The sequence below is a fragment of the Colius striatus genome, chromosome 3 (assembly GCF_028858725.1).
Source record: "Colius striatus isolate bColStr4 chromosome 3, bColStr4.1.hap1, whole genome shotgun sequence".
Lineage (NCBI taxonomy): Eukaryota > Metazoa > Chordata > Aves > Coliiformes > Coliidae > Colius > Colius striatus.
In genome coordinates this window covers 11,472,951-11,492,888 of record NC_084761.1, presented here as the reverse complement: position 1 = coordinate 11,492,888, position 19,938 = coordinate 11,472,951, and the positions used below count along the sequence as shown (strand labels likewise).

The following is a 19,938-nucleotide window of genomic DNA, read 5'->3' as shown; positions in this document are numbered from 1 at the left end:
GCACTTAGACGGTGGCTAATCAAGCAGAGACATTACTGTAAAATATGACTGCCCACTCAGTTCTCCCTTAAAAGAGCAGTAAGAGGCAGGTACAGTCAGTACCTGTGACTATTTGTTTCTGTGTAACACAAGAACAAAAATAGATACTGAGCACTGAGTTATCCTCTGCTGGAGAAACCCCAACAAGTGATCTAAGAAAAAGATAAGGCTCGAATTATTTGTGCAAAAACCACAGGAGACTGCGAGGCTGATGTTTCTGCAGAGTAAGTTTTCTCCTGCCAGGAGCTGAAGATGCCATGGGGAAGTCAAGGGAGAGGGATTTTGGGGAGAATTCACCAGCAGTGGTGGATGGAAGCTTCCCAGTGCTGGGAAAGGGGAAGGAGCTGAAACCCCAGGACATAGTGATATCCAGCAAAACAGTCCTGGTTTCCTGGAGGAAAGTCTGCTCCCTCCCACCACTGAGGCTCATATTGTTCCATCCTGGCTCAGAGCAGCTCCTGCCTGGCTCCAGGAGGGGATAACCCAGGGCAGCTCAGTTTAGGACAGCACAACAGAGCTGGTGCCAAACAAGAGGTAAAAAGATTTGTTTTCCCTTTCCTGGCTGCCAGCATAATGAAACGCTGTTGACACAGATCCCTACAGATCCTAATCTAAATGGACAGCCTTTGAGCCACCTGGACTTTGCACACTTTGACTCTGGGGTTATTTCATAAACATGTTTGCAGAATTTGAGAACAAATTTCTCCTGGGTTCGATGGGATTAATCAATATTTCAGCCAGCAGTTGCTGAGCTGTGGCAAGGGGAAACGCAGTGCACAGTGACAGACAGAAGACTGGATTTCATTGCTGTCCAGGGCTATCAGTCAGCCTCAATCCTGCTCCAGCTCCCCTTGAAGTCACTGCAAATTTTCCAATCTGCATAAATGAAATTTGGACCACAGGCACAGTTGAGTCCTAAAACACAATTTGCATTGAAGCACTGCAGAAGCCTGATCTGACCAACAGGATTAGTTACAAAAGAGAAAAACAGTTCGTGTATAATATACCAGAAGTTACAGAACTAAAATACTGCATGGCAACCTCTACTGTCCTTATTTAGGACCACATTCAGATCTCATATACTTTAAATATCAAGTGCTAAAATTAATCTAGTTTACTCCAGATTTATTCCTTATGTAAGTACAATCAAATACGCTTGTCAGTCTCACTCGGGTAAACATTTCAGCAGGGATTTGGTAGGTAAGGATTTAAGTGCCCTTAAAAATCCCAAAAACTCATGGATGAGCTCCCCAGAACATCTGATTACTATTACCTCCAGCAGCAAAGAAAACCTTTCTTCTTCATGACGTAACGAGACAGCACTCTTTGCAATTTTAAAATACACCTATAGAAACTAAACTCTGGGATTATCAACTTCAACCTTTCTGATCGGTTTATTCAACCTTAGGTCTCCAGCAACACACCTTCCACAGAAGCAGCGTTCCCCAGTGACTGGTACAGTACCAAGGTTTAAGCCAAGTGACAAAACACAGCGTGTGGATTTGTACTTTGACCAGTCACTGTTCAGCCCGGTTTCGTGCAGCACATTTTAGCGTGCCCAAGTGTTAATCCTGGAAGGCTTCTAGCATAGCATCTACTGTATGCATATTTCACTTCTCTAGCTGCTCAGAGAAAACATTGCAATTTGATTTAATTGCTATGTTGACTTATAACAGTATGTTTATACTGGATGCCTGCCAGCTGAAATGCAACAGGTTTGCAAAATGTATTTCCTCAAAACAGCATGATATGCAGTGTAATAAGAAAAGCAATCTTCCAGTGGCCCCAATTCTGAAGTTCATTTCAACTCTTCTGACTTGGAAGCAATGCTACCGATTCAGAAGAATTACACTAGTCTAATTGCTATGATAATCAGGCCTGGAGGCTGCACTTCGCAGGTACAACAGTCACACAGCAGCTTCAGAAAGGGAACGTAACTGTAGGAAATTAAAGCGATTAACAGTTGTTTGCATTACGAGGATTGTTTAGCCTATTTAATATCCCTATCAAAAGATGCATTATTTGTTGAGCAATTCTGAAAGGAAATCAAACAGAAACTTAAAGAACATTGCTAATCCTTTGTCACTATGAGTGTGACATTTAAAAGCCGGTAAAAAGCTGTGTTTTGCCAACAGAAACAAAAATATTATCTTCCCTGTGACCTTGCCTGCTAGATTTCAGCCCAGCTAAGAGTACCTATGTCTTTGAGCCAAAAGATATGCTACAGAAACACTACAGAAGCTGAGAGGTATGTATGCTTGTGTTATTTCTGTAGCTTTGCACTTGACCATGACTACCAGCTCATTGTGTGGCTGGCACTGGGCTGGGTCATGTCTGTGGCAGCTGCAAGAACCAAGAGATGCTCCCAGTGAGCAAAGTTATTTCTATAGCAGTGACTTTCGAGGGGATAGTGGTGGCAAAAGTTACAAACAGGACAGTCAGCAGTGTTTGATCAGTTAATGGAATGGGTCTTCATGAGCTGATTGCCTTGATTCAAAGAGTCTGGATTTAGCAACCCCAAAAGCCTCTTCTGGCCTGATATCACCCCGATGCTAATTGGTTCTACTGTATTAAAGACTTTAACTGTGAACTTCAGCTACTGAAAGAAACAGCCATGTGGCTGTACTGTGACTTGTAAAACCAGAAGAATAAAGATGTTAAAAATATCAAGCAAAATCTAAAGTTGGAACAGAACTGGCTTTTATCTGTTTCAGTCAAAAATGAGTTCACTGAATACAGTAGTACTTCTTTGAATGGGACAAATAAACCTCAAAGATTTTATAATGAATACCCTTTCCACATATTTCTACAAAGCAGACTCTAACTGGGAATGAGAGATGTCATTCTTAAACACATACCACAGGACACTTTCCTTGCAACTCCAATAACAAGGTATCATTTTCTATTTGATTCTATTTGACTTTTCCAGAAGGAACTGTAAAAACCTCTCTCAAAATCCTGGCACCAGCATATAAAATAGGAATCTTAACATTGACTCTGCTGGAGCAGAATCTCCCCCTTCAAGAATAAAGCCTCGAGAGGAAAAAAAATAGTGTGTTAGTTTTGTTGCTGAGCCAGCTATTTCAGCTAGCAGAAACAAAGGGAAACCAAATAAAACTATAAAGAGCATGTTGCTTTTGGACAAATAAGCCAAAACCCTTTGAAATTTATGTCCCTACACCATCCCTACCTGGTAAGTCATACAGAAAGCTGCATCTGCAGACATCAGTGATCACGTAAATAAATTTTATTATGCTTCCAATGCTGGTACAGTTAGATACACTAATCATGGGAGAAGGGGAGGTTGCTATTTTTTCCTGTCCCATATGGTAATAATTTCGTTTGATTGAACTGTTGTGAGCTAAATAAAACTACACATTAACTGTAAGATACATTGCAAATACATTAAATCTTCCCTGGAGTTTTAGCAAATACTTGCTTTTTCTATGATGCATTTGGAATTAGCAAAGGAATCTACACTGGGCTGTAGGATTTATAAATAGATTTGGCTTCCTCTGCAATACTTTATGGGCAATTATTTCAGAAATGAAGATGCAGGGCCACAAATAAATAAAATAATTGCAGCTGATCAGGCTTTATTTACCGCTGTCACATTTCCCTGACTGTTAAGCTTCCCTCCTCTCATTTGCTCCGCTAGCCTGAATCAATGACCAGATGAAGAGTTGTCAGTTAATGCCAAACACTGAGTACAAAAGGTGTCAAAAGCAGATTCTAGTTTCCCTATTTCCAAATCCTGTCTGGGCCTTTCTGGAGCTGGCGTGCTCTCTGGATAAATTCAACATGGAATTGGGAGGCTGAGAAAGGACAAAGCAAGGCAGATGAGTTCTGCAGGGTTTCTAGCAATTAGGCAGGGAGGACATTTTGCTGTGACCCCCCTATAGAAGTCACTGCCAAAGGTCTGGAGACCTCCCCCTCTGCTAGCAGATGTGCAGCTGTGTCAGGGAAGGGTTCACATAATTTACCCTGTCTTCTGCAATCCTGCTCAAACAAGTATTAATTCTTTTTGCAAGATACTAAGTTCCGCTATGGACAGCAAAAACGGCTTTCCAGATAGTTCAAATGAATCAATATGTATGTATGATATGTACCTCACACCATCTACCTTTCAGTACTTTCAAACCCAGGCAGGTTGGAAAACCCCAGATTATCAATTTTCATTTGGATTAGGCCTGAAATCCTACTGATCCCAACTCTTTTCTAAAAAGACAGTGGCTCAGTTCAATTTAACATTAGAGATGCAATTCACATTGCCTCCTCCAGCATGCAGAAAAACTGAGGCTCCGGTTTGCATTTGCAGTTGGACATTTGGTACTACGTAGTGGCTGTGTTACTCAGGGTTTATGAAGAAGGTTGCTTGTATCAGGAGGCCTATCAACTCAGGAGAAAGAAAGCATAATTCCTGCTGCTTTGAAAAGCCATAAAGATGTTAATCGAGTAACAACAGAAACATGTAGGATTCATCATATGGAGATGTCTTGACTATCCACCAATGGCTTCCTTCAATGAACTGATCTCAGAACTAGCCACCAGGATGGTATTTTATTGTCCTTAAACTATTTAGAAAAAAAGTCTCCTTTATGCTGCCACTCCTGATAACCAGAGGTGTCTGGCACTGATCTGTGACCTCCCTATCACCTCCTGCCCTGGTAAGGCACACCCAGCTTTCTGAAGCTTGGCTTGGAAGGGTACCCTGCAGAAAAGAGGGAGCACCAGAAACAGCCTGGAAGGTGTTTAGGGTCTGAAGAAGATCCTCCAAGAAGGAAGATCTCCAAGTCTCATAGCTTTAAAGACTGGTTTATTTTTTTGCCTAGTTCTAGGCTGCTTATTTTTGTATGAAGAAATGATGCTGCAAATGAAGAACTTCAACAGTCCATAAGCTGGTGAAAGGGGCCAATGAGGCCAGATGCTAAAGGAGTTAGGAAGATTTACCCTAGACAAGCATCTAGCTCCCTGTTCACTGTTATCAGAATGAAGACAAATGCTTGCAAACATCCTTACTCAAAATCACTGTGTTCAGTGATGCTCAGCACAAACGCAGCAGTGCTGCTACCGTAAGGTGTGGTGCCTGGGAACACAGCTGCTGAATGCTCTAATGCTGCCCTTTTCCAGTGGTGTACATAATGCAAAGAGCAGTGAGAAAAAACAGGGCATTGCTGCCCTTCAGATAAAGCAAAGGGGATGATTGAGACATCTCCATTTTCTGCTATTTTTCTAGTGGATCGTAGTGATTGCTTCTACAGAGGAACATGGCTATATCTCTATTGTCAACCATCACCTTGCTGAAACTGTGTACAGTTGAAACAGTAAACTTCTGATTTGACCTCATTAGCATTCCCAGTATTACAATGTCATACCAATGATAAAAAATGAGGCTATCTGCATCTGAGCAAATGGAGAAGAAACAAATCACACATTATGTAAAAAGCCAACAGCACAACCACAATTTTGCCAAATACTTAAGGCTGCTTGAACCTATCTGGCTCTTGATTTCATGTGTGGGACAAAAACCAATTAAGAACTGTGCCTATATGCATCAAACTTGTGGACACAGGGGATGGACCCATGCATTGATGATGTGATGATCTGAGCAATCAGGGAGAGGGTAGAGAGGGGAGGGAAGGTGTTGGAGTAGATGTTCTCTGACACCACTTTCCCTCTGCGTTGTCATTATTAACCGGGCTTCCTCTGACCTCTCGCAGGCAATCAGTGATCCACTGGAGACACAGAGAAGTTTGTGTACAATTTCAGAAATAATACAGAGGCATTTGGTTTTTGCACAAGAGCCTGTTCTTCCTTGAAGTTCACAAGATTTCATTGTGATTCTCAGGACAAATGCACGTAAGGAGGGCTCCTGCTCAAAATTTGGATTGAAGGGAAGTGGGACCAATTATTTGGCCCTTCTGGCAGACAAATAATATCAAGACACATGTGTACTTGTCTGAAGTCAGTCTACAGCAAAATTTATAGTGAGATGGAATTTCTCAGTCACCAGCCAGCAGCTTACACCCTGAGCTATGCTCCCCGCTATAGCTATAACACAATGCCAAAACATATTCCAAATCACTTGTTCTCTGTTACTTTAGTCTTTTGTGGACCATCTTAGAGAAAATTAACTGAACTCTCCTACAGTGGGAACAAAAGGAAATGAATTTATTATTCTAGTGATACTCTTGACACAGATACTGAGTAGCTTTATTAAACATTTTGTAGTCCCGAATGTCTTTGCTAAACCCTCTACAATAAGCATAGAGTCATTTTCCTTATTACAACACAAACACACGGGTCAGGATTCAGAGCTCATTTACATCTGCTTTATATCTGAATAACTTCCTTCATCTCAATGGGATGCACTAATGAAGGCTGCATCATCCTACTCTTTCCCTTTCTCTCTAGATTCATTACCTTGAAGTACCACTCTTGGATAAACTCACTTTCATGGAGTCAGCATAGCCACAGCCAAATGACTAATAAAACCCTTTAATACAAACAACAATAAATCAATGGATTAAATTCTAATTTATCAGACAAATACTATTTAACTCTTCCCAAAGCTGTTCTGAAACATCTCTCTTGTCTGGCCATATTCCAGACACTAGATAAAGCTCAGACCTGCAGAGTAAGTTTACATAAGAAAGAAATGGTGAAAACATCCTGTATTTATGATGAGAGATTTCACAGAGATCAGAATGAATAATGTTCCTGAGAAGACTGTAACGTATCTGAAGCCTTCTCAGTCGCTCTTTCAAAGACCGGTCTAGCAGGGCAAGGTTTCAAAAGATCTTGAAGTTCTATATTCAGCAACAAGCCTAAAGAACCTTGAAAGTAACCTTGAGAGATGCTACAGCAAACATTTAATGGCTTAGAAAACAGCAACAGGCTTTTCCACTCTAATTTCACTTTACAGATATTTTTTTTACTTACTTCATTGGTTTGAACAATGCTTGTCCATAGTTCTGGAATGTCATGATCAGCTTCAGCTGGGTGCCTCCTGATTTCATTGCTGGGGAGAGAAAAAAAAACAGCTTTAAAATGCTACATATGGATCTACTCACAATGAGCTTCCTCAAGGCAAAAGCCTCTATCTTTTGCTCTATATTAGATTCAGAACTGTGGTATCTGAACACCAAGCCCAGTAATCTTAACTAGACAACCAATTATTCAGCAGGCACAGAGTACAGGTGAGGGCTTTGAGCTGCTGATCAGGAATAGAAATGGACTGTACTCCCTAATACGTCTTGGTCATCTTCAACTGGCCGCTATGGGCTTCACAGGTACCTTTCTTGAAGTGCGTGCACAAGAACATACCATTGGAGTCTTGTTTTCTCCATTTGCAACTGCATTTTGAGTTCCTTTTGATAAGGGACACACATTGGGAAAGGAGATGGGGTGCTTCTGACATCTGCAGCTGGGATGTACAGTCCAACGTGCAGCAGACACCTCCTTAATTAAAAAGGAGCAGATGCTATAGCAATCTCTGATCTCTGCTTCGATTTTAATGATTGTTGCTGAGCAGTAGTGATATGTAAATTCATCTCCTCCGTGCACTATGGATATGTATCCAAGCCTATTCATTAACTTCAAGGGATCCCAATGTGGCTCGTACATGTGAGCAGAGCAGGTTGCTGGCTCTGCTTGGGAGGGTCAGAGAGGGCAGGTGGAGGGGACTGCATTCCTCACTGCACACTGAGGGACATCTTTGCTCAAACATTGAACGTGCTCACTTCCCAGCTGAGAGATAATGGGCATTTAAGACTGACATTTATTTATATCAGCCTGAACAATTTGGACAATATCATGTTAACAGCCAGATCATAGTGTTTCTGAAATCAGAGAGATTTATTGGAGGTTTCAAAAGTTCATAAAAATGCATTTTACCTGATGATAAGGTTACTTAAAAAGGATAAATACATACTTTGGCAAATCAGCTGCTTTTTTACCATCTCAGTCAAAACTGCTCTGAATAAATGAAATGACCTACACCCTGCCTCCTTAATTCACTTTTCTGTTCAGAGAAGCAGGCCATGGCAGCCCTCTGTGTGGATGAGTCAGTCCTTTAAAAAATCTTTCCTAAGAATGATCAGAAAATCAATTCCTTTCTTTACAGTTCTGACAAAACTCGTGTCAACTGAAGAACTACATAAATGTCAAGTTACCTTGATCTGTAAATCTCGGCTTAGAGCTGCCCTTGTTCCACTTACATAGCTTGTACGTTTTTTTTCTCTAACCAATGCCATTAGCTGCACATCCTTTTAATTGCTTATCTCTGTGCCTTATTACTGACAGGTCATCAGCTCTCTTTCAGTGCTTGTAATGTATATTTTTGCAACAAAATACTATGCAAATCTGGTCAGTGTAATTATACTTCTCCTAGAATAAAATCCCTCTTGCCTTGCTGTTTTGCTGACCCCAGCCTTCTCCTGCATTCCGAGTTTATCCCAAAGGAACAAATAAATAATTATAAATTAAAGGTCATTAAATAATTTGCACTGAACAGGTAAAGCAGAAGCATTTGGCTTTCACATATTAAACTCCCTCTCTTGTGTAGAACAGGTCAGTTGATCTGTATCTGAGGGAAAAAGGTGCAGTAAGCCTTCTCACAGCTAGCCCAGAGCCTGAAAGCAATGAGAAGCAGCAATCCTCTAGCCAAAAGTCTCCATGTGCTGCCCTAGGACCATCACAGACAAGCTATGTGCTCTGGAACGATTCCATGGAAAGCCACATGCATCGCTGCCAAGAGCCTGTGCCAGAGCTCCATGTTGGCTTCACCCCACATCATCCAGACTCACGTGAAGAAATTCCCACTTTGGCTGCTCATCCAGTGCCACAGATGTGCTGGCCAGGCTGGAGGTGGTTCAAAGACACCTTCCAAGTCCAGGCTAGAGTTTAACATTGTAAACCCTGCAGAGAGGGAAACATCTGAACTTAGACTGCTCTTTTGATCTCAACAATACCCTTTCATGCATCTCTAAATTAAAGAGACTTAAGAGGAGTCCAGGGTCCCCAAATCTTGGGGGTGGCAATGCCAGAAAAGAGCAGACCTCATTGGAAATAACTGACCCAGAGTCCAGATTAGATCATTCCCCTTGTCCTAACTTACACCTGCATACTGGTTTCCCTCTCATTTTCTCATATTCCTCCCACAACTCCCTTTCCTGCTCAAACCTCACTTAAACATCTACCTCTGGCCATTATGGCCAAACAGCAGGAGCCTCATCATCTTCCAGGAGCTTGTTCCAGACACCGTTTATTCATCTGGAAATGCCCTTGTGCCTTCACCTACTGCCCATAGGAACATTTCTGAAGAATTTATAATACATAGAAGCAGCATATTCAATTTTCCAAGAAACTGGAGGATGCTACACCACTGCAATCTGTTACGTCTATGATTAGCAGGCTTAGGTGTTTTTAAGAAGGCCTTGCAATGTGAGGCTGTACTGACTCCAAGGGAACCACCAGTCACACTCTGAATTTACTTTTTTTCTTTTTTAAGGAGTCTGAATGTACTGTAACATCACAAGTCATGAGCAGCTCTGTAAAAGCCTTTATAAACCTATTAGCTCCCAGCAAATGCCTTCAATCAAGTCTCATCCATCTCCCGGATGTACTAGTACAGTGCTAAAAACAAATCCCAATATCAGCATTACTTTTTATGTTCAGGTAACTCAAAACCTCTCTTTTGCTTGCAAAGTAGAATGAAATGGAAAGCAGCATTAACTTTTCCTACTAACCTAGTGCAAAGGCTTTTGGGTATAAACAGAAATCTTCCTAACTTTGGGAGGCTTTGCAAAAAATTCACTGAGATATCTTTTTGTTTGAGTGTCTGTGGGATTAGAGTCTTGTCCAAAGATGAGTGAAATTGGTGGGATTCCTTCTGTTTTTTCTGATAGGCTTTGGATCAAGCCTTCAAAAATCCCCAGTCTCGTTTACGTCTGTGACTCTGTTGTCATAGCCACATGCCACATCTGCTACTTTCCCACCTTGTCCCCTCATCCCACAAGACCTGAATTGCCTTCCTCATCCACAGACACCACTCAATACAAAAGATGCATCTCATTCATCTTTTTAAAACTGCATGTTACAGGGTTTCTGGCTAGCATCTGACACCATCTCACAATGTTACCCAAAGGGATTTCACTCAAAAGGATTTGGAATTTAAATTGGTCTGGTTTTCCAGCTCCTCTGTTTTGCTTCATGATAGACTGTATGGTCTTCTGATGGACAGCAAGAGTCCCAACAGGACCTCTGAACCCAGCCTTTGGTAAGAATCCAACAAACATTTTAAAATGTATTTAATTATGCAATGCTAAAGCCTGAGAAGTGAGATCCAATCAAAGCCTGGGATGCGGTTAACATCTGAAACAGAGGACGTTCAGATCCATTTTGGATTCCTATTTATAGATCAAGCTTAAATCTAACATAAACATGTTGATTGGCTTTAACAAACAGTACTCTGCCCCAGGGTAGAGACATGGCCCTGTACAAGCTGTAAAGAACATATTTCAAAACAAATTCAAGCCCTCATCATCTCTTAATTTCTTCTTGTTCAGCCAATTCTGCTAACTTGTTTTTAAAGGCCTTACTTGTTTTAGTTAAGAGAGTAAAAGATTTCTGGAGGGTAAGAGACCTGTGAAATCATTCAGAGGCTTTGCTGTTCATTTTAAGCCCCCTCTTTCATCTGTAATTGCACATTAAATCAATCTGTTGACTCTTGGCAGATTCATTGTTTTCTTATACAGTAAATCAATGGCACTACATTTCATTATGATTTTTGCACACTCTCAACAGCACTTTTTCTCTTTCTTAGGATAAGATTTTTATAATTTCCTTTAGCACCAGAATTTATGTTATATTTAGCATCTTGTCTTTTTCTTTTTTTTTATCCCCCTGACTTGAAGCAGAGTCCACCTTAGTTAATTGCAGCATTTACTCACTGCTTGAGTAATCTTGCATGCTTGCTTTCTAATTATTGCCTGTATGAACTGAAAGCATTGCAGGTTCAGAAATGAACTCAGTCAGGTAATGTTTCCAAACATTTCAAACCTGAGAATTTAAAGAATCAACAACTAAAACCTAACTAAACACAGTAGAAATGACAAAAGGCTATCCTGCTCACAGGTAATCCCCCAGCATTGCTTCTCTGGACAGCAAAACAAGCAAGATCAAGACCACACTGCCTCTACAATGCACCATGCCATATTTGTTGTTAAACTGCTGACAGTGCTGCCACAATTATGCACAGACATCTTGTAAATATGCAAGGAAATAGCTAACTAGGGTTATTTATGCATGCAATAAACAGTTATGAAAGGCAACGGGAATGTGCAATTGCCTGTGCATGTGCTTCTTCTGAAAACTAGGTTTCAACGCTCAGTGGAAAAACAATTCTCTTTGGGCTCCTATTTATGGCAAGAGGAAATTTTCAGTGAATTAAATCAAATTAAGAGCTATCCCTTTATGCTTAACAAAATGAATAGGAAATATATATATTGATGCAGGGCACATCCTCAGCTTGGAAGCTGCTGGTAGTCCTGTCCTTTTCATGGCCAGCTCTAGGTGTCACTGTGGGAGCTGAAAGTGATGCTCCTTCCCATCCATTGATTTGTTCCATTTAAACTTTAACATCAAGAAAATGTCACCTTGGTGCTCCCTGCTCTTGGGAATTGCTTCTGTCACCGTTTTCATTTTAAAATAACGTTGCATGTTACAAAGTAGTATGAGTAGTTCTGTTAGATGGAGAGGGATCAGTCTGGTCACCACTCTCCTCTATAAATAATGTAAGCTGAGTAAAGAAATTACAATGTGGCTAAGAAAGCTGGTTAGCTGCAGTTTGGATCTAATTACTGTAGTCATAAACAACTTGCACAGCAAATCACCTAATTCTATTAAAGCCAAAGCAAATCTGAACACTGGGAAGAAACTGGATAAAGCAATACCCCATTGTATCTGATGGATGTAAGCCTGTATATTTCATTGTCCTGCTTGCAAAAAGAAGCCTGAAGATTGGGCATTATGAATGCTTCCAAATATTTATACTTCTAACCTGCCATCTTTGCAGCTGCCTTAAAAAAAAACCCAAAAAGCAAAACAACAAAAATTCATCACAAGGGAAAAAAACCCCAGACAACTTAAAAGATATGCAAGAACATGCAAAAGAATGCAACAGTCCTATAAATGTCCTTTGGTCAAATACATTACTCTTTGCTAATCAGCTTACATGCTTTTGAATCCCTGCTGCTGCTCTAGAGTAAAGCTGAAAACAAGCAGGTATTCTTTTAAAACACATATTTTTAAACATCTAAAGAACCTGCAACATAAAATAAGAGATGCTGCACTGTGTAATTAAATGCAAAAAAACCAAAATGAACAATATGCTCCCTCTTGTTTTGCAACTTGACAAAGCTCCTGAATCCCCACAGAAGCAGGCAGTGGATGGTAACAGCAAAATTCAAATCCTGCTATCTCTGCCTCAGTAAAAGTCCCCTTCCTTTTCCATACACTTCATTTTAGACTGGGATTTATGTGTAGGGATCATTCCTTGTCAGTTCCCACAGCGACCATTACCAATATCAAATGTACCTCATGTTTTAGTTTATGGAAATGATACTGAACCTTTGATAGAAACCATGGCTCTGTTTCTGGCAGGGGCAAAAGTGGACCTACTGTGCTCTGAAGAGCCTTGTTCAAACATTAACAGAGAGACAATCCCATAGGAAATGGCTAATAGCAATCAGAAATCTTCCTTTTTGGTCCCGTGGCCCTTTCCCCCGTTGATCTGAAAGCTCTATCAAAACCATAATTAATGGAAACTTCACGACACATCTATATGACACATTAGGTAATTCATGGCCCCAAGGAAGTATATGGCAAAACTTCCAGTTACATCACCAGGGTCAGGATTTCACTCCTACTTTTTATGATAACCATTTTGCTGCTAGGTTAACTGAAGCATAAAGAGGTTAAGCAACATGCCCAGAAGCACAAGTGAAGATCAAGCCCAAAAGATCAAGGGAAGAGTCAGTACTAAGCTATTATTTCTTGTTCCTACCTCCCTTTTTCTCCCACCAGCTTCTACGTCCCTACATAAACCTTAACTATCCTACTGCTCTGCAGAAGGGACAGGCTTCATGGCTTGAACACTGCTGAATTTGGTTCAAACAGACAATGCAGCTGAACTCTAAGGGGTTGAAGAGATAAATAGAGATCGATGCACTTAGCAGCCATGCAGTACAAAACATGGCCATAGCCAATGCATTTTGTCTGAACCTCAACAGATGAGCCAAGAGATGGTTTGGTTGAGTATCACCTCTGCACAGAGCTGGAGACAGCCTGATCACTGCCTGGAGCACTGCTGCTGTCTGTGGGGGACAGGGAAGGGCACAGCCTGCATCTTTTCCTCTGATGGATGTGCTCAAACAGCAATGTTAACACATGTTTTATAAAGTGCTGGCTCAGTCCTCCTTAACACGTCTCTAATACTGCAGAAACCAGGTGGCATTGAGGGGAGAGGTCAGGAAAGCTGAGGGCTATGTCAAGGAGAAAATCACCCAGGCTATGCTAGTCCAGTGCTCTCATTACCCCCCAGCACACACCAGAGGAACATTGGCAGAGTCTGCTGCTACCTACAGTGTCACATCTGAGCTAAAGAAGGCAAAATATATCGCTTAATGGGTCAAACGAGCTCCTTAATGAACCATTCTGATTCATGGTTTTGGGTACAGAAAACTCATCACATGTTAATAAATGAGCCTGTGTTTGTTGTCTTTCATGAGCTAAGTGTCCACTACACTCAAGTCTGACGTGGATTTGGTACTGCAAACTGCTTTATTAAAAATCCTGGCCCAGCAGAGCTCAGAGTAGAGCTCTGAGCTCAATTCATGGAGGCAGTGCTCTTCTGTGGCATTCTGCCTTTTACACCTCCTCCATCTGGAACAGCTAAATGGGCCCACTCTTGATGACCAAGGATCTCCCTTATTCCTGCTCAGCAGCCGCTGTGATTCACACAATGGAAAATGTAAACCTTAGGGCTGCTTGTGCTATTCTTGCCCAGGCAGTTTCCTGCTGAAGCCAGGGGAATTTTTGCCTTGCAGGGTTAAAGACCTGCTGACCTCATCCTGCAGTGCCAACACGCCATCAGCACTTTTACAGAGCTCCTGCTATTTCATCCCTCTGAAACAAACTTAGCAACTTTGTGGTCAGCGCAAGTAACTTCATTTTCTGCACGGCTGACGGAAGCCGTTGGCTGTGCTGCAGTTCTCTACCTCTGAAAACCACAGGGTGTGCATTTGTTTGGTATCCCAAGGCTTTCATTTGAGCTTGTGTGTATTTTTTTTCCCTGCACGGATCACAGCTAAATTCAAGGAGATACACGTTGTCATTAAACATCCCTGGAGAAAAGCCCCGAACTGTGTCACCTTGTTTAGCCAGAGCCAAAGGTTGATGTGAGCACATCCCTGTTGTGGATTTACAAGCAGAATCAACAGAGCTGAACTCTGCTGACTGGGGAGGCTGGCTTGCCTGGAGCTCCCTGCATGATGCCCGGGGAAGCTGCAGCTATGCCGAGCCACAGAGCCCCACGGCACCGGATGCTCCCGCAGCCATTGCCGCAGGGCTGCAGGTCAGCCGCCTCTCTCCCTCCTCAGGAAGACAAGCACTGCCAGACACAGCCTTTTAAATAATAATCAGCTAATCAGACTAAACTGGCTCATGCAGGATGCTCTCTGCTTTTTGCCATCCTCTTTTTAATCATCATATTTATTTTAAATAATTGTATAGGGCACTTTCAGCCTGACTGGGACTAAAAGATGTCTGAAACAAAGGGGGTTTGCCTTGTTGGCAGACTTTGCAGTTATTCAGGTAATATAGAGCTGGCAATATCTCTTTATGTTTAACAGGGAAAATGAGTACAGAAGTCAGGAAGCAATGTTGTAGGCACGCTGGAAAGAAGCCATGCAAAATATTCACATTCAAACAGCAATGAGATCCTGAACAATGAGCAAATAATAATGGCAAATGACATATATCTGAACATACCAACACTGGTTATCTTTTGCGAGACCAGGTCTTGCAGTAAAGCCTCAATTGCAGGATTATGTCTGGAATACAGCTCGTACCGATTAATGCCAATGTGGAATTTTAACCAGTTTGGGTAGGAGTCTATGGAGGTTTCTCCAGTTGGCAAAAATTCTTCATTCTCTTCGTTTTGCCTACCACCAAAAAAACAAAAACAACAACAACACAACAAAAACTGAAAAATGAGAGGAAAGAAATAATGTTACAGTTTGTAACAGTGTAACAGGCATCAAGAAACAGGGCTTAAAAATGTGACAACTTGGACAGCAAAGCGCTTCAGAGGTGGGAGAAGTCCTGGATTTGTCCCTGTGCTGGCTGCATACCAGGAGCCTGCTCCCACCTAAGGCCAAGGGGGAGATGCATCCTCACCTCCACTCATCACACCTGATTTAAAGCCCATGAAAATCAGGAGCAAAACTCAGAGTGATATCAATGAGCATTAGCAGAGGCCCTTATATAGCAGAAACAGAGATCTGCAAGTTTTATATTGTGTTTAGGTTGTGTGTATTATGTTGCACACATCTTTTACAAGTTTGACCCAAATGACAGCATCACCCTGGACCTTTATTTAACAGGGAGCTGAGTCTGGAAACTGAGAGTGCAGCAGTAACTTGACCTGTTGTACCAAATGCTCTCACTCTCTCTTCCTCTCTTTTTCAAACAGAGAAAATGAGAAGAAACTGGATCACTCTGAACTGTTTGCTAAAGAATAACTCTGGATGGTTTTGTCCCTTCTCTGGCTGTAGGACACTATTACAGAAAAGAATTGTTAAAATGACTTTTAACTCCTAAATTTCATGTTAGTTCTGTGAACTTTGGCTGCAGTCACTAATGAAAATATGTACAACAGGCAGCTGCATTGTGAACATGAATGATCATTTCACTCTTCACCTACCAAATACACTATCACGTATCTTCAGTCCAGAAGTTCTCTGTGGTTTTAGTCATCTCCAGATGTTCATCCATTTGAGACTTTTTTTTTTCTCTCAGAGAAATCAGAACTTTTTCAGGCTATTTCACTTCACAGTCAATTTTTAGATGGAAGGGGCCTGGACAATTCACAGGCTTGTGAGAGGGAAATCAGAAATATTTATCCTCTCTTTCTAAAGGTTTACATCATGCTGGCTGCTCTGTGGCTTGACAGAAGCTTTTGCATGGTACAATGCAGCTGCTTCAACATTACAATGTCAGTGTGTTTGGAAGAGGGTGCTGTTGTATTAGACAAGCCTTTTGATTTTTCAGTCATTGAGATTTCTCAGGATTTCTTACAAGCCCAACAGGCCATACGATTCACAGAGGCAACTAGCTGCTTTTGAAGGCTGGAGAGCAGCAGAGGTGCTAAGACACTGGGAATTAATTGAGGATGAAAAATGTAGCACACATCAGTTCCCAAAGGGAGAAATACCTAACAGGATTAATGTCTTCGTGATATTAGACCCTGCTGTTAAGAAAAGTTAATGTATTGCTGCCTGGTCTCACTGCTCAGCCCCTACACCTCTGAGTGGGAGATCAGGAAGAAACTGAAGAGGGAGGCTCGCTGGGCGCTCACCCTGGCAGTTTTTCTGGCAGCATCTGTGTCTGGCTGCAGATGGAGTTGGGATATTGGGGCACACAGATGCTCTGGCCTCAACACTCCAGCCTTCTCGTGCTCTTGTGTTGATCCTGTATTTCATGGATTTTATTACTTTCTAGAAGGAACACAACCGCTGAAGCCTGTGTATCTGGCTTCAGCACTCCAGCCTTCTCATGCTCATGTGTTTATTCTCTATTTCGTGGATTCTGTTTTCTCGAAGGAACACAACCGAAGCCCGTGTATGGTTTCTCTTTTTCCCGATGACACCGAAACGCTCTGTTTAACCCTTTGCCTGCTCCAAACCAGCCATGGCATCAACCCTCGCGAACGCCCGGCTAAAAACCTAAACGACTAAAACGGAAAGCAACTGCCCGGGGAAGCGCCGTGCCACGTTTCCACACCGACCGCCCTGCACTCCGCCGCCCCCCGCCCCCGCCCTAACCCCAGGCAAACCGCACACCCCGTCCCAAGCCCCGCCGCCCCCTTCCCCGGTACTCACCACTCGGGCTGCTCGGCCGCCCGGGGGTTGAACCTGATGTCGCTGTTGACATTGAAGAGCAGGTCACCGTCGGCGAGCGGGGGCAGGGAGGCGCGGTAGAGCGGGTGCTCGAAGAGGGCGGCCAGAGGGGCGGCGGCGGCGGCGGGGGGCGGCGGGCGCGGTGCCCCGGGGGCGATGAGCCGCCGCGCCCGCGCCGCCGCCGCGCTCCCCCCGCCGCCGCCGCCACCGCCGCCTCCCGCAGCCCGCTCCGCCGCTTCCCGCGACTGCGAGGAGAGGTTGGAGCCCGGCTCGGCGCTGAAGTCCTGCAGGATCCGCAGCGTGTGCTTGCCGGGCCAGCGCGGGGCGGCGCGGGGTGGCGCGGCGGCGGGCGGCGGGCAGGAGCAGCCGGGGCGGCCCTCGGTCCCCCGCCGCTCCAGCCGCGGCAGCAGGTCGATCATGATGTGCATGGTGCAGGCGACGAGGAACACCATGAGGATCAGCACCCGGAACTTGCGGACCAGGAGCATTTTCATGGCAGGGGCGGCTAATAAATTACCGGGGGAGGGGGAGGGAAGGGAGGCGGCGGGGTCGGTCGGGAGCGCTTTCGCGGAAAAAGCCCGAGCGAGCGTGGGTCTTCCAGCCCCCACCGAGGGGCTTCGGCTTTCTCCTTTCGGATCGGGAAGCGAGCGGTCAAGTCAATAAAGTTATCTCCATAGGCGCCGAGAAATAAACGGACTAAAAACAATAGGTCCTCATTTCTCAGTATCATCAAGAACTTAGGAGGGGGAAGGGGGAGGGGGGGGAAAGGAAAAAGAAATTAAAAGGAGCACCGGACTGAGCGTTTAAAATCAATAGGAAAGCAATGCCAGCGGCGTTGCAATATCTAAAGCCATCTGTTCACGGTTTCTTTCTCTTTTTATTACAGGGATCACAACAAATAGAGAAAACTGGTTCTTGGAGAGAAACCGGCATCAGACACTAGCTCTGAATAAATAATTAATTAAAATAACCCCCTAAACCAAAAAAAAAACCAAAAAACCCAAAAAACCACCAACAAAATAAGAAGACGGGGAGGAGGAGAGGGGAGGAATAATATTAAGAAAACCTGTACGGAAAGGCGACAGGAGAAAAAAAATCATCCATAATATTTGGCTGTGCTGGAAACGCTGACTCCTTTCCTTTGAATTTGACCAGTGATGCAGCAGAAGCACTCTCCCGCTCGCTCTCGCTCCCTCTCTTCTCTGAGACTGTTTAAGAACATTGGCTGGAAAATAATTTTCGTAGAGCTGTTCCAGTTTCTTCATCCATCGCGTCCAGTGCTTGGGAGAGATTAATATGTTCAACTGAGATCAAGTCTGGGTGGCTGCTGTATCCGAGCTGGGCTTTTGCTTTGGCTTGGGTTGGTTTTTTTTGGCTGCAAAACTGTCTGATGGCTCAACTGCAACATAAAGGTTAAATATGGCACAGGAAAAAAAAATAAAAAAGAAGAGGGGATTAGAGGAAAGAAACTAATATAAATCAGAGGTTCTTTTCAGCAAAGAGGTCCCGTCTTTGATCTCTGCTGGGTCTTACAGATCTGCCTTTTAGAGAGAGAGAGAAAGGAAGAGAAAAGGGGGGAGAGGAGGGAGAGGTCTTTGGCAGGTGCAGAGTGAAAACCTCTTTCAGCTACACTGAATTCTGGAGACTGGTTGGACTAGTAGCTCTGCAGCTCCAGCTTTCAGTGGGTGTGTTAAATATTATGAGCGAGCCATGATTCCTGCCTTCCTCACGTCATAGTTAGGAGATTGGCTAAATAAACGCTACAGTGATAGTAACAGGAAAACCTCAACCAAAAGCGGGTTTGGTTTTTTTTTCCCCTTCCTCTCCTCCCTCCTTCCCACCCCCCCTTTTCACTCTACTGCAGCTCCAACTGGGGCAAGGAGAGGGCGTCTGTTCCACAAAGGTTTGCAAAATAAAAATGTAGTATAAAAAAAATAAATAAAGCGGCAGTAGAGAGAGGAATGTGCACTAATAGCGTTGCGAAGGATCCGCACGGTCTGTGTGCCCAGGCTGGGAGCAGCGATTCTGCACTGTCATTGTCTGGGCTGGAGGGCTGCCGCCCGCTCGCCCGCCAGCTCTCACGGCTGGCCCCTCGCCACAGCGAGGGCAGCACCGGGAGCTCTGTGCTCCGTTTCCTCCGGAGGAACAGCCTTTGTTTTTAATCCGAGATCCTGTGGGCTGTGATAATCCCGGAGTGTGCTGCGGGGTAATCTGCTCTCTCTCCTGTTGACTTTAGCTGCGCAGTTGGCTCCGGGGCTGAGTGACTTAATAGCTAATTGAGATAGTGGTCCCAGGCCAAGGCAGCCTCTGGAGCCCAGCAAGTGCCCTTGGTGCTTGTCTAAAGTTGAGGGCAGTCTGTAAGGTTGAGGGCAGTCTGGAGAAATGGACAAGCCACTCCAATGGTCTTCAGGTGTTCATGCAGGGATGCTCTGGGCTGCTGATTTTGCCTTTGGGTGGGGATCTCCCAAATTTTATGGTCCTTAGTAGGGCTCAAACAGTTGTCGAGCAGGGCTGCTGTAGGAATGAGAAAGGTAATATACTTCTTTCTACACACCACCACCCTTCTGTGGATTCATCTCAACACTGTTTGTGCTGCCCCTGGATTAAGCAAAATTAAAGTACTTCTTTCCCCCCCAAAGTACACACTACTACACACTTCTTGGCTCCATCCAGTGCTGTACCCTCGATGGGTACGATTGCAGAGCCTTGTGCTGTGCAC

General features: G+C 43.6%; 1 protein-coding gene across 1 annotated transcript in view; it reads right to left on the bottom strand.

The window, feature by feature from the left end:
- FAM20C (FAM20C golgi associated secretory pathway kinase) overlaps nucleotides 1-18,872 on the bottom strand; it is a 60,242-nt gene extending 41,370 nt beyond the window's left edge. Inside the window, exons 1-3 of the mRNA XM_061993950.1 lie at nucleotides 17,202-18,872; nucleotides 15,091-15,263; nucleotides 6,982-7,060 (exon numbers count right to left, since the gene is read on the bottom strand). Of these exons, the coding sequence (XP_061849934.1) occupies nucleotides 6,982-7,060; nucleotides 15,091-15,263; nucleotides 17,202-17,713 (764 nt within the window). The 5' untranslated portion in view covers nucleotides 17,714-18,872. The remainder of the gene's footprint in view (nucleotides 1-6,981; nucleotides 7,061-15,090; nucleotides 15,264-17,201) is intronic.
- Between the last annotated feature and the right edge of the window lie 1,066 nt (nucleotides 18,873-19,938).